General features: G+C 44.7%; 1 protein-coding gene across 9 annotated transcripts in view; it reads left to right on the forward strand.

Annotated features, from left to right (window-relative positions):
- The window catches only part of Prr14l (proline rich 14-like), a 66,626-nt gene that overhangs the window by 12,980 nt on the left and 38,768 nt on the right, over positions 1–14,878 (forward strand). For 6 of the 9 annotated variants that reach the window (XM_223586.10, XM_039092536.2, XM_039092537.2 and 3 more), the window contains 3 exons: positions 5,723–5,795; positions 9,277–9,330; positions 9,581–14,207. In XM_223586.10, the coding sequence (XP_223586.5) occupies positions 5,723–5,795; positions 9,277–9,330; positions 9,581–14,207 (4,754 nt within the window). Of the gene's footprint in view, positions 1–5,722; positions 5,796–8,192; positions 8,243–9,276; positions 9,331–9,580; positions 14,208–14,878 lie in introns of all 9 variants that reach the window. The other 3 variants (XM_063273843.1, XM_063273841.1, XM_063273842.1) reach the window with 1 other exon arrangement.

Genomic DNA, 14,878 nt, shown 5'->3' on the forward strand with positions numbered 1-14,878 from the left:
AGCTAGATAGCAAGACCCCGACAAATTAAGAAGGAAAAAAAAGCAAGACACCAGACAAATTATGAAAATATATTTGTACATATAGAGAAATGTCTTGCCTTAGGTAAAGAAATTTCATTTGTTTATTTTGTTTTGGTTTTGAGACAAGGTTTCTCTATGTAGTCCTGCCTAAGGTAGGACTTATGGGACTTCATTATGGGGACCAGGATGGCCTCGAACTTAAAGATGCTGGGATTAGAGGCATGTGTCATCATACATAGAGAATCTTTTTCTTTTTCTTTCTTTGAGGTTTTTGTTGTTGTTGTTTTGAGATAGGATTTCTCTGCGGTAGCCCTGGCTGTACTAGAACTTAATTTTGTAGAGCAGGCTAGCCTCAAGCTCAGAGATCTGCCTGCCTCTTCCTCCCAAGTGCTGGGATCAAAGGCATGCAGCACCACTACCACTGGCTTATAGAGAATTCTTGAATTGATGAATTAAGAAGCCAAACCTGGCTGGTAATGGTAGTGTATACCTGTAATCCTAGCTCTTTTAGAAAGTTAACTTATATACTTCAACCATGAGATGCATCCTTCAGTGATTTAGAAGGTAAATGGGCTCGGTAGAGGAATAATGGCGCAGAGGTCCAGATGCACTTCCGCTATAGAGCAGAGCCATGTTACCTGGATAGATGACACTCTGGATCAAACAAACATAAGAACACACTAAAGACCTCAAATGCAAACCAGCAAAAAGGAATTCTGTCTTGCTTTAGAGTTGTGTCAAAAGGCAGAAAACCTTTTAACTAATAATTTTGTTTATTCGATGAGGAATGTTTCATTATTGGAAGAAAAAGAGCTTTTTAAATTATGTGTTTTTATTTATTTATTTTAAAGATTTCTTTCTTTCTTTTTTTTTTTTTCTTTTTCTTTTTCTTTTTTTTGGAACTGGGGACCGAACCCAGGGCCTTGCACTTCCTAGGCAAGCGCTCTACCACTGAGCTAAATCCTCAACCCCCAAGATTTATTTCTTTTAAGTATATGAGTACACTGTCGCTGTCTTCAGACACACCAGAAAAGGGCATCAGATCCCATTACAGATGGTTGTGAGCCACCATGTGGTTGCTGGGATTTGAACTCAGGACCTCTGGAAGAGCAGTCAGTGCTCTTAACCACTGAGCCATCTCTCCAGCCTGTATTTTTTTTTTCTTTAAGATTATACCCTAATTCCATTTCTCCCCTCCCTTTCTTCCCTTTAAACGTTACCATATATCTCCCTTTTCTCTCTTTCAAATTCATGATACCTATTTCTATGTGGTTACTGCATGCACATGTGAATATACATTTATATTCCTAAATATACTTGCTAAGGCCATGTAATATCACATGTACTCTGGACAACCAGTTGGTGTCTTTCCCTGAGGAAGATCACCTCTCCTGCTCTCAGCTTTCCTCAGTTTCCTCTGCTTTTTGTGTAGTGGATAACAAAAAGGCCATTTAAACCTGAACCCTACACACATAATTTAAGATTTATTTTTTTAATTTTGTGTGTATGAATATTTTGCCTGTGTGTATGTATGTGCATCATGTATGTGCCTGGTGCCTGTAGAGAGCTGAAGAGGGCTTCAGATCTTGGAACTGGAGTTACTGATTGCTGGGAGCATCCAGGTGGTTGCTGGGACTTTACTGCCTCCAGGAATGGTGAAGGAGGAAGTTTGTTGTGGATAAAAGGGAGAGAGAGCATAGCCAGAGGCAGGCACATCTGGGAGAGGCCAGAGTGGACATGACTAGACTGAGCTGTGTCATGTAGGGAGAGGTGGGAGGAGGGGAAGGAGCCAGGTGCAGCAGCCAGAAGGCCAAAGGTATAAAAGGGGCTGGTAACCAAAATGTCTGGATTATATTAAGGAAGAGCCTCTTGGGGAAGGGGAGCCTAGCATAGACCCTGGGCTAGAGAGTTGGGGTAGAGGCCAGCCATACCCTGAAACAGGTAGGGACTGAGGGATGCTGGGAGAACCTGATGGCTAGGTCTGCTTTGATGTGTTAAATAGCTACTTACTTTGACGGAGGCAGGGTTTCTCTGTCCTGGACCTCTTTCAGGATGGCCTTGAACTCAGAGACCCACTTGTCTTTTTCCTGAGTGCTGGGATTCCAGGCGTGTGCCACCTCCACCCAGCACTTTCTTTTCTTTAACCTTAAGAGAACAGTACCTGGGAAAGGTGCAGCAGAAGCACCAGCTCCAAGAGCCAAACTCGACTCTGAAGCTATGTTTTCAGTTCTGAACTCCATTCCTGTAGGAGGAAGGTTGAAAATGATGGGACATGTGAAATTTACTCTGTAAGACGTACTAAAGATTGGTCTTATTTCAACAAAGATGGCTGCGAAGCAGATGGGGAAGCACTGAAAATTCCCTCTGCCACTGCTAGGGTTGTCTGCGATTGTTGCTGAGTGGAGGTTGTGGAATGTTAATTTTTTTGATTGCTCTTTTTCTTTTTCATAATGGTATATGGACCTGGGTTGAATATGTTGTAAAAAGTTTTGGTTCCAGGATGTAAGAAAAAGTTATTGGGGGGCTGGAGAGATGGCTCAGTGGTTAAGAGCACCGACTGCTCTCCCAGAGGTCCTGAGTTCAATTCCCAGCAACCACATGGTGGCTCACAACCATCTGTAAAGAGATCTGATGCCCTCTTCTGGTGCGTCTGAAGACAGCTACAGTGTACTTATTTATAATAAATGAATAAGTCTTAAAAAAAGAAAGTGAAAAAGTTCCTGTCCTTCAGCCATAGCATATACATTTTGGAGAACACACTGGGTTTGAAGGAAAGGAGCGTTATAGTAAGGAGAGAGATAGCTGTTGATTGTCTGAGGCATGCTATGTTTTATGGAAGCTCATTTTTTCATGGTATGTTCACAAGAACCTAGTTCTTATGATTTATGTCAATTTATAGTTAAGGTTGTTGAACTTAATACCATCCAGATTACTATGTACTAACCCCGAGAGTCTCAGATCCTAACAGAAGTTTGCAATAGTGTACAGGAGGTTGCTGCTTACCTACCAGGATTTCGTGAGATGGAAAGATGGATCAGTGGTTATTACACTTGCTGCTCTAGCGGACGGAGGACCTGGGTTTAGTTCCTAGCACCTGTGTTGGGCTGCTCACAACTACCTGTAAAACTTGTTAAAACTTTAAAAATTGTATGTGTATGTATGTTTGTGTGCAACACATGTGTAGGTGTCCACAGAAGCAGAGTGCCTGGGATCCTATCCTGGGAACTACAGTTGCCAGCATCTGAGTCATGAGAATGAGCTTGGGTGGGTCCTCTTAAGAGCAGCATCTGGCCATCTCTCCAGCTCCTAATAAAGGGGCTTCCTGTTGGAAATAAATAAAATTTCAGTGACTGAAAAGTGGAGCCTCGGCAGCTGAAGAGATGGCTCCATCAGCAGGTGCTTGCTGTGCCAGCATGAGGACCCGAGTTTGATCGCCTGCACTCACAGAAAAGCCAAAAGCAGTGCACAGTCGGAATCTAGAGAATCGCTGGACTCTCACTGACCAGCCCAACCTGTCCTTATCACCAAGAGACCCTTTCTTAAACAAGGTGAGGGCTGGCTGAGATGACTCCGACCGTAAAGATGCTCACCATAAAAGTCCCAAGACCTGAGCTTGATCCCAAGGACACACATAAAAATGGAAGGAGAGAACCAATTCCATAAAATTGGTCTCTGACTCCCACATGTGCACAGAGGCACATGCCCTCCCCACAGTCACACACAAAGTGATGATGATGGTGATGATGGTGATGACGATGGTGATGACGATGGTGATGACGATGGTGATGACGATGGTGATGACGATGGTGATGACGATGGTGATGACGATGGTGATGACAATGGTGATGATGATGATGATGGTGATGATGATGGTGATGATGATGGTGATGATGATGATGATGGTGATGACGATGGTGATGATGGTGATGACGATGGTGATGACGATGGTGATGACGCCGACTACGACGACGACAGTAAATGAGAAAATGGAGGTGGATGGCTCTGAGGAACAACACTCTGTGTCATCATCTGGCCTCCAGCTGTACTCACACTTGTGCATACACACGGGTGTGTACACACAATGCAAACATGCTTTTTAAAGGATGACACTGATGTAGATGGGCTGTTCTTGGGTCTGCAGGGCACTGTTGTGCCCTAGTTGGCTGTGTCTGTAGACAGGCCTTTGGCTAAAGCATGTTGTCGGGGGGTAAGAGTTTGCTGTAACTTCACAGTGGTGCCTCTCTTAAAGCTGCAGGTTTTCTGAATTTAAAAGTTGCTGGGTTTTGCTCCTCTCTACATATATAAAGGTGTAAGAAAATGGGAGATCCATCTAGAGATAAAACTTCTCTTTCATTAGAGTGCTGGCAATTGAACCCTGGGCTTTGCCCTGCTCGTTAGGAACCATTCCATTTGCGCTACAGCCCCGGCCCTGTCAGACTCAGTAGCCCAGAGGCTGGCTCCTCTGCCTGTGAGTCTATCAGCAGAGCCACACCCCGGAGCTTTCTTACCCTTATGTGGTTGTGTTTAGGAGGCTAGAGTCAGCTCGGGGGTTAAGAGCACTTGCTCTTGCTGAGGATCTGGGTTTGATTGGCAGCACTCTGTTTACTCATCTGTAACTGCAACTCTAGGGAACCTGACACCCTCTCCTGACCTCTGCAGGGACCAGGCACATGTACAGGTAAAACATGCACATAAAATAAATTAATTAAAAGCGTGAACCGGGGCTGAAGAGATGGCTCATTGGTCATGAGCACTGGCTGTTCTTCCAGAGGTCCTGAGTTCAAGTCTCAGAACCCACTTGGCAGCTGTGGCCCTCTTCTGGCCTCCATGGGTACTGTGTGTAGGCAAGCAGGCAGATCACCCATATATATAAAACAATAGATTTTTAAACTTAAAAAAAATCTTTTAAAACTTTTATTTAAGTAATTTGTGATTTACATAAAACCGAAAAAACTGAAATTGAGCCTCAGTTTATTAGACTGGGGCGCCTTTTTTTTTTTTTTTTTTTTTTTTTGAGACAAGGTTTGACTATAGCCTTGCTCAGACTGGACTTGACTTACAGAGGTTTACCTGTCTCTGCAGTGCTAGCATTAAACGTCACAAACTCAGCCATTAACTTCCCAATTTTCTCATTGATTTGCAGGTATTGAAAAATTCTTCAGCAGTTTCAGTTCTTGAGATCCAGCTAGCTCCTCCTTCCTGTTCCTGTTCTCTCTTTAAAGTTAACTCCCATCTTATGAAGGGAGCTAGCAGGGGATGCAGGCAGCAGTGCAAGCTGCATGCTTGAGCACAGAGAAACTTGTATCCTGCACCGGCTTCCGCTGGCACCGCACCAAGTGCTCTTGTATCTCTAACTCACCTCTTGATTTCAGAAGGCACTTACAGGAGCTGCACACTAACACACCTGCAGTCCTACCACTCAAGACGCTGAGGCAGGAGGACTATAGCTGTTTTAGTCCCACGTGGATTGCCTAGTGACCCTACCTCCAAAAAATAGTGCTTTGCTTATCTCTGCTTCAGCTCAAATTCCAGAGAAGTAACCTTTTAATTTATTAACCTAAATTTGAGCTTTTCTTCAGTTCTCAATTCCTGTGACTGTTGGCAGAAATCCTGGCATTACACTGAGCTCTGAAGTAATAAGTGATGTTTGGGAGCTCAGGTACCTCTGCATCTTGTGTTGACTGTGGTTTTCTTGATGCAGGATCTCCTCCTGATACAGTCCAGCAAAGGACCTGTATGTGCAGACTGCCCTGGAGATGCACGAAAGAACAGAGGTATGATACTTCTTGTTGATTTTTGCTTGTTTGAGACGAGGTCTCACTGTTTAGTCCTAGCTGTCCTTGAGCTCATATCTACCTGCCCCTGCCCCCTGAGTGCTGATACCTAGGAAGGGTTTTTTTCCTTTTTTATGATTGTTATTTATGTGTATATGTGAGCTTGCTAAAGCATGTGCATACCGTGTGTGCAGGGGCCAGTGGAGGCCAGAAGAGGTCGCGTCAGATATATTGGACCTACAGTTAAAGGCGGTTGTGTGTGGGTGGTGGGCACCCAGACAGGGCCTATTGCAAGAGCAGCATGCTTAATTGTTGAACCATGTTTCCAGACCCCAAATTGGGGTTTATTAGGAAACGGTTTAGTTGTCTTCTTTTGGGTAGCTGCCAGAGCATACTCTTAGTGAGAATAGTGTGTTCTTCTTTTAGTTACCATTCGCTTGCTTGCTTATTTGCTTGAGATAGGTTTTCTCTGTGTAGTTCTAGCTGTCTTGGAACTTGGCCTGTAGACCAGACTGGCCTCAAACTCACAGAGATCCCCCTGCCTCTGTCTTGGGAGTGCTGGGATCAAAGGTGTGGGTTACCACTACCCAGCCCTCTTAGTTATCTTTTCTACCAGCTCAGATGGGGAGAGCTGAGTGGAGAAAGGAACGGAAGAGAAGGATCAAGGATAGAGACTGGTCTGGAAGGTCTTCCAAGGAGGCCAAGTGTGACCAGGCAGGGAGGGCTGAGGCTGAGGTGGAGGCGGTCGTGGTGTTGCACAGCCTGTGGTGTTCCACTTTGATCTTCTGGTCTTGAGATCAGATCATGATCTGACATTTGGCAAGCAGTCCAATCTTTTCACAGCACTGAACTTGGAATCAGTTACTCTGCAGACACAGATTCCTTGTTGTTGTCTTTTGAGACAGGGTTTCTCTGGGCAGCTCTGGCTGTCTCAGAACTTGATCTATAGATCAGGTTGGCCTAGAACTGACAGAGATCTGCCTGTCTTTGCCACCAGAGTTCCAGAAGTAAAGGTGTGTGCTACTATGCTTCACCATTAGTATTTATTGTTTTGTTTTGTTTGTTTTTCAAGGCAGGGTTTCTCTGTGTAGCCCTGGCTATCCTGGAACTAACTCAACTCTGTAGACCAAATTGGCCTCAATCTCAGAGATTCATGTATCAACATCTTTCTTTCAGGACTTTTTGTTCATTTTCCCCTACCCATTTTATCAGGGTCTTAACTGTATAGTCCTGGCTTTCCTGTAACTGTCTGTGTAGACCCTCCCCCAGATGCAAGTAAGGCCCATGTCCCAAAGTTTCCACTGTCTCTCAATGACATGCTCTCGGCTAGGCAGAGTGTTCAAAAACAGAAGCCTGTTGGGGACATTTCAGAATAAAAAACATAACAGTGGGAGGGGCTCAGAAGAGGTGACTGTAGAGGGCAAGACAGAAGTAGCTATGTGGCTGTGTATGTGAATGTCAGACACATTCAGACTGGCATTCTCCTTGTCTGCTCACCTAAGGGGCTTTTATTTGTTGGAACTGGTTCTATGTAGCCTAGGCTGGCTTTGAACTTGTCTGTATAGAACAAGCTGGCCTCAAACTCACAGAATCCTCCTGCCTCCGAGTACTAGAATTAAAGATATGAGACCACTGGCCCGGCTCTTTTGTTTGCTAGGTTGTTTTGTGAGACAGTTCTGTACATTCCAAGGCATCCTCTTCCTCAGTGCTCTGGAGTCAGGGCAACTTTGAACTCCTAATCCTCTTGCCCCTACTTTTCAAATGCTAGAACTGTGGGCATGTACTGTCACCCAGTTTAAGTTTGAGTGCTCATGCTGAGAAACTCATGGCGGGTCATTGTTTGGGATGACATAAAAAGTAGGTTATGTCACAGTGCTAAATACTGTGCTGGGAATTGGAGATGGCCTTTGTTAGTAATTGATATTTACATAATCTGTTGACATATAGTGTGCATTTATCTATCCAGTGTTTGCTACCTCTCCCTGTCTGAGTGTAGTTTAGTGGCAGAGCATGTGCCTAATCATGTGTGTGGTCCTGTGCTCTTTTGCTAATACCCCAAATAAGAAATTCATTAGGTACCCCTTCCCCGTGATGCTAGCTCTATACCTGCCAGGCAAGCCCTCTGTCACTGAGATATACCTGCGACCCATATTCTGAATATTTTTAAATGCTCTTCTGAATGCCATCATGTAACTGTTCTCATCCGTAGTTAAAGAATCAAAGATTGAAAACCCTGCGTGTTATTTAATCCTCTGTAGCACTGAGATATGTGCACTTTTACAGAAGAGCTCGAGGCTCTGGAAAGTTAGTACCATAGAGTTGAGGGGCTTCAGGTTCTGGCTGGCTTTGAACTTGGGTTGGGGTTCCTGTTCTGTTTCTCTCCTGCTGGAATCATAGGTGTGTCAGAAGTAAAATTCCTTCATACGCTCTGCATCCCACACAGAAAGGTAGGTTGCTTGTTATTGTTGTATGTTTACCTTGTGAGTTTATAATGGCTGTTTTCATACTAACTCAGACGTGAAAGGAGTAAAATAAGCTCGAATGTTCCTGTTACTCAGCTTCCGTGGTGATCAGCCCAGTCTTACAGAAAGGCAGTTGTTACAACTCATTGGGTTCAGGACCATTCCACTTGCAAGTTAATCTTCTATACGTAAAGTTCTACACACAGCTCTTCTTTTTTTTTCTTTTTCTGACTTGTTTTTGGCAGTGCTAGGGTTTGAACCTGTGGCTTCTCTAATGCTAGGCACTGAGCTGCAGTACCAGCTTTAACTGTTCCTTTTCTTTTTTTTTTTTTTCCGGAGCTGGGGACTGAACCTAGTAACTGTTCCTTTTCAAAGAGCTATTTTATTTATATCTAATTTCAGGTAATAAAATGATCATCAAATAATAAGAACTGTTGTAACAACAGTTTATTGTGATAGGTGGATGGATGGATGGATGGATGGATGGATGGATGGATGGATGGATTAATTTTACCCCACCTAGGATTGACCTCAGTGCTCTGTCACTGAATTTATTCCTAGCCCTCTTCTCCTAGGTTGACCTTGTCCTAGGTTGACCTGGGACACACTTTGTAGCTCTAACAGTCCTTGATCTTTCCTTAGTCCCTGAGTAGCTGCTATTACAAACTGGCATCATCAGGGCCTCCTAGTAGTGTTTTAAAACAGCAACTTAAGTCTGAGGCAGGCTCACAGTTTTATGTGTTATTCAATTATCTAGTATCATCTGTGAATGCCAAGTAACATAATGAAAGGTGGCTTTGATTTTTCTCAAAATTGGCTGCTTTTTTGGCTCTTTATCATCGTTTGCAAAGGAACACAAAACTACTCGTGTGTCATGCTAAGCCTTCTTCTCAGGTTAGCTTTCCTGTCATCGCCATTGGATGAAGGATGACGTTCTGTTAGGGACAGCAGCTTTTCTTATTCTTTTTTTTTTTTTTTTAATTATATACTGATTTGAGTTTCGTTCTCTTTTGTAAAAGGAAATGTACACAATACAGCTGGAACTCTGCCAGAAGCCACTGAAGAGAGACGAGGTATGAAAGCCAGAGTAACTAGGGGACTGTAATGGAGGACACTGGGTGGCACTGTGAGTCAGGATCTGTCAGCCAGGGGTAGTAAGCACCCAGGAGTAGACAGGAGCATGACCAGTAGTGAGCTTTGGGAAACCAGAGTTTTAGGTACACAGAGCCTGTAACCTTTGTGGACCCTGAATTAACAAAAGCAACTCTTAAAGAAAAACAATGTGGAGAATTACTAATTTGTCCTTTTGTTTGTGGTTACCAGGGAACAGTACTGTTTCCAAAATGAGCAAAGGGAAGGAAGAGTCATGTGACTTACACCCTGTCTGTAAAGAAGAGGACAATCACCAGCCGAGTCTCCGCCACCATAAGGAAAAGCACAGTTCTGCACATGATGGTTCCATCGCTCCAGGAAGCATAGACGCTATAACACCCTCGGAAGAAAATTCTAAAATTTTATGTCTCACACCATATTTGTCTGGTTCAAAATCCCTAGAAAAATGTGGTTTTGAAAGCAGTGGATTGACAAAGGCATCTGCTGAAAAAACGCACAAGGTTGATCAAAGCCAGGACTTCACTTGTAGAGAAGAAAGGACTGTGGAATCCAGTAACCACAGCAACTGTCACACTCTAGCTGGCTGTCCCCGTATAGACAGCTGTAGTTCTATGCTTAATTCTCCTACTGAAGCCACAGAAATTACGTTTAAAAAGAATGATGTGAAAATTACTTTAAACCTTGATGGTAATTTGATAAATTCTGAGGACCATAGGAAAACTGTTGTGGATGTGACCCATCCTGAGGAAAACTCTGAGGAAAGCAGCTTTTCCTTATTGGTGTACACGGAAGATCCTGAACAAACAACGGTAAAGTCCAGTGCCCTGAACGGGAAGATTTACAGTAAGGTTGCTCAGTCTGTAGTCAGCCTCCAGAGGAAGCTGGGCGACTGTCCGCCAAATGAAGCCTTGTGCAACGAGTTTTTGCCTGAAAGAAAGCCCCTTCAGAGCTCGATGCCAGAAGATCCAGTAAGTTCTGAATGTAATGAAATATCAAAACCCAAGGAAGGTACTGCAAAATTACCATCATCTCCAGAAAAACCTGTTCAGCCCTCACAGGACAGCATTTCCCATTTTGATGGACCCATCACCGTTTGTGAGATGAGTGAATGTTCTCCTAACAGAGAACTGGTTGCACACAAAATAGAACATGAATGTGTTTCACATCAACAAGTGTCCCTTAGTTCTCAAGACCATGTGACAGCTGACTCTCTACTAAGTATAAACAGAGAAATGCCTTCAGCAGCATGCAAAGATGTTCAAGAGAGCCGTCGTTTTCTGGAGAATGGAGTAAATGTTACCCCTGACACTCAAACCATTCCTGCTGAGACAAAAACGGAAGCCATGTCTCCACAAGGTGACAAAGCCATGTCTCCACAAGGTGACAAAGCCTTGTATGAATGTGCCTCCTCATTCATACAAACCTTAAACATCAAAACAAGCAGCTCAGAAGGGCAAAAAGAAATGACTGGTGTACATTCCACGTTACTCTCAAGTGTGAGAGGAGCGGCTGGCTCCTCCCTTGTCAGAGAATGTCAAAATGTTCAGTCTCGGGATCTCTTCAGCTGTCATTGCATAACACAAGATGCATCTGGAAAGAACATGTGCTCTGCTTGTGCTGCCTATGAACCTAGCAAAGATATTCTGAAAGTTAGCAACTGTAAAATAAAATGTGGAAATGCATCTCAAAGACCAGAAGATTTTGCAGAAAATAGCACCCTCTTGGAGAGTGAACCTGCTGGGAGAGAGATGCAAAGCAGTATCCTAGGAGGCACAGTCAGAGGTTCAGCGACAGCAGCTGTGTCACATAGTGCTCCTCTGAACGCAGCTGCTCTCGTGGAAACCGGTGATGAGGGACTGGTTGGAAGAAAACAAGACCAACACAGAGACACTGAGATTTATAAACACAGCATCTCTGCTTGTGACACACAAGAACTAAGCCAATCTGTAAACATTCCAAGTCCTGAAACAGTAGTGGACCAGTCTCTGAGTGTTAGTTCATCTCATTTCAAAGCCATGCCCCGAGCAGCTGAAAGTCTTCACCAGAAAGCAGGTGAAGTCTCTGACTGTCAGAGTAGCCAAAATAGTCTAGACAAATGCAGATGTGAAGGCAAGCCAGCCAGGGAAGGACTAAATGGTGACTACCGAGAGACCATCCCTGAGGTAAGCCATAAGCAAAAGGATCGGATAGTCTGTTCAGGCAGTAAAGTCCCTCTGTCTTGTGGCAGTTTAAAGCAAAAAGACCCCAAAAGAGCCTTTAAAAATATTCCTGGTTCTGAAGAGTTCACTCACAGTATGCTAGATGTGGTATGTCCAGACTGCAGAGGTGAGCCTACAGAGGGAGCGCAGGGTCTAGAAGCATCTAGTCTATCTGGTCATTGTACAAGGCACGAGTCACTGGCACACCATGAGACTTTAAGAAGTACCTTATCTCTTCGAGGAGAACTGAATGTTGTATTTATAGGTACACCTGGCTGGCACTCAGAACTCCCAAATGCTGCTGCTTCTACAGTAGACTCTCCTGAGATGGAAGAATCACATGAAGAAAAAGTGTGCAAATCTCTAAAAGACTATGAAGTAGAAGAATGTCCAGACTCTGCCATTGAGCATGAAGTAAAATCTATTGAAGATCATGAGCCACATAGAAGAGCGCCGGATAGAGAAGGCGTGTCTTTAAATGACATTCATTGTGAGCATCAAGGTAAAGGAGGATCCATGACAGAGGGACTGAGACTCGAAACAAAGGCTGAGTTTGGCAAGAAGAAAACCTTTGGATTATCCTTAAAAGACTCAGTGTCTCCTGGGTGCCAAGACTCTATCAAGGTGGTACATTCTTGTCTGTCTTCTCTGGAACATTCACCAGCTGATGTTCCTGGTGAAATGCCTAACTTGAAACATCACTTTAAACCCAAAGATGGTAAAGTGCTTTGTGAAAATGTCAAGGATTGCACAGTCCTGTCTGACATGAAGGAAGGAATACCAATGGATTCAAATAACCCCTGTGAACGAGATAGCACATACGTCAGTGTGGACAGAAATGCATGCAAAGCTTGTCACTCTCATAGGAATTCCACTGGTAAACATTTGCCTTTGACAATGGAAACAGCAATTAAAATGAATAAAGAAGAAACTGAAGAACATCAGAAGGGACTACTGGGTCACATAGCTGTTGGGGAAGCAGCTGAGGAGACCATCACCAGAGCAGGTCATGATGGTAATTCTCAGACCCACGTGAAATGCCAGAGAATGCAAAATGTTGCTGAAAGCCCACAAAACCAGGGAGTTGTGGACTCTGCCTTGCCAAAGGAAGAATGTGCACATCAGAAGGGCACACAGGCACTACCGGAACAACACACATCAGCAAACTTGTTGTCAGATGAGATGCAAAGTAAGAAGCAACCTGTGGCTGACCAGGATGAGTCCCTTATGGAAGAAGTCACCCTAAGAAAGCCAACCAAGGACGAAATTGCTAGACAGCTTCAGAGGTTGAAATCCCCAAAAGAAGAAAGCTTATGTCCTTCATTAAAGAAAGACACTCAATTATACACAGGTACTTGCCTTCCTGGTACCTCCTGGAAAGAAGGTGACCCCACTTTTGCTGGAGGTGATCGAATACACGGTGCCTTCGTGACTCTGTCGTATCCGCAAAGACTGCTTCCTGTAAAGAAGCAGCCTCATCGAACGTGTAAGAGAATTTCTTGTCAGGAGCCGGTCACTGTGCGGAGAAAAATAAGTAAAGTGAGAAATTCTGATTGTGGAAAGAGTTTCTCTAACCCAGTTCCCACAAAAGCACACAGACTTCTCAGCCCATGTACCGTGCCTGCCAAGCCATTGGAACCTGAAACCGTAGCTCTCGAGAGCTTGCGTGGCCACACACCAAAGCCGAAGGCTACTCTGTGCCACTCCCTGAGGAGCCTGAGCTGTAGGAAGCCTACCAAAGAATCAGCCTTACTAGACAAGCTGTCTGTCCTGGCCTCCAAACTGACTCTGGCCGCAAAGCCCCAGAAACTCAGATGTCGGCGGTATTCCTCTTCCCTTGTTCCACTGGCTAAAAACTACAAGCGCCTCCGATACAAAAAGCTCCTAGATGGATTTTCACATAACGCAGTGCAGCTGGACCCATATTTGGCAGCTACTGGGTGGAGTAGGGGGTCTCACAGTAGGCCCTTGGCACTTTATTCTCTTGAAGCTGTTAAAATAAGCTTCATAGATTTGAGCAACAAGATGCCGTCACTGCTGCTTGGTACCGAAAACGCCCCGTTTTCCTTTCATGTGAAGTCAGCATCCAGTTGCATGGCTGAGTCCTCCAGGACTTTTCCTGAGCACTGTGCCCCGTCGAGGCTTGCCTTAACAGAGGCCTCCCAGTGCTCACCTCCATCTCCCAAGTGGACCTTCTCTTTCTTCTTGTCCCATGGTTGCCCTGGGGTGGCCACATTCAGGGAAGACACTGGCCTCAGTAGTCAGACACACACTCAGGCTCCTCTCCAAGATTATGGAGGCACTGCCATAGTTCAGACCAGAGCAGACTGCTCTGGCCTTGGCCTTCACACACTTCTAGCACTTTGTTCACCCGGATGTTATCGAATCTGGACAAAAAGACGGAACTTCTCCAGTCATATGCCTACCATGCAGAGGCTCCTCTTGACCCAGTTTACACAGGGCCTAAAAGGGTTAAGGTCTCCAGCCTCTATAGCCGATAGGGTCTTCTCTTCTCTGCCCTACTCGGTGGGCCGAGTGTTGTCCATTTGGAGCCAGCACGGACCCTCTTGTACCTTCAAATTGCCAGCTCTTCATTCTCCTCATAGCAAGCAGCAGGGGAGCCTGAGCGCCCTGAGCAGGTAAGAACTTGTCGGCTCTTTCATTGTGTTCCATGTTTGTCTCCTGCTGACTGGGAAAGGGGGAGGCACGGCAGAAATGGAGGACTGTCTGCTGGGGCCGTCCTGTGACTCTCTGTTGAGAGTGCAGCGGTAGTCCTTGCATACAGGCCTGTGATTTGCCCACAGCATCTTCTCTTACATCTTGCACTAGTCTTTACATTTTATTCTTTGTGCCGTCATCTTTATTTCTCCTGAGTCGGGCTCTCAACATAGCTCTGCTGTTAGAGTTCACTTTATAGATCAGTCTGACCTGTCTAAAGTTAGGTGCCACAACGCCCAGTGTATGCCACCACCTTTCAGTATAGGTCGCTTGCTTGCTTGTTTGTTTGTGACACTGTAGCTCAGGCTGGCACGGAACTCAAGAACATCTTGCTTTGGGCCTGAGTGCTGGGATGACAAGCCATCATGTTCCAGTTGCTTCTACTTTTTTCCTATAGTTTAGGCTTTAGAAGTTCACAGAAACATACCCTGGTTTTGGGACTTTGTAGAATTGGACAGAAATTCTTTTTGGGGAGAGCGGGGTGGTGAGGGGAAGGTTCCTCTGTGTAGCTCTGGTTGTCTTGGAATTCTGTAGATCAGAAACACTACAATTCATTAATAAGCTATAGTCACTATGCTGGGCAGGTTCTGAT

Source organism: Rattus norvegicus, chromosome 14, assembly GCF_036323735.1.
Source record: "Rattus norvegicus strain BN/NHsdMcwi chromosome 14, GRCr8, whole genome shotgun sequence".
Taxonomy (NCBI): Eukaryota; Metazoa; Chordata; class Mammalia; order Rodentia; family Muridae; genus Rattus; species Rattus norvegicus.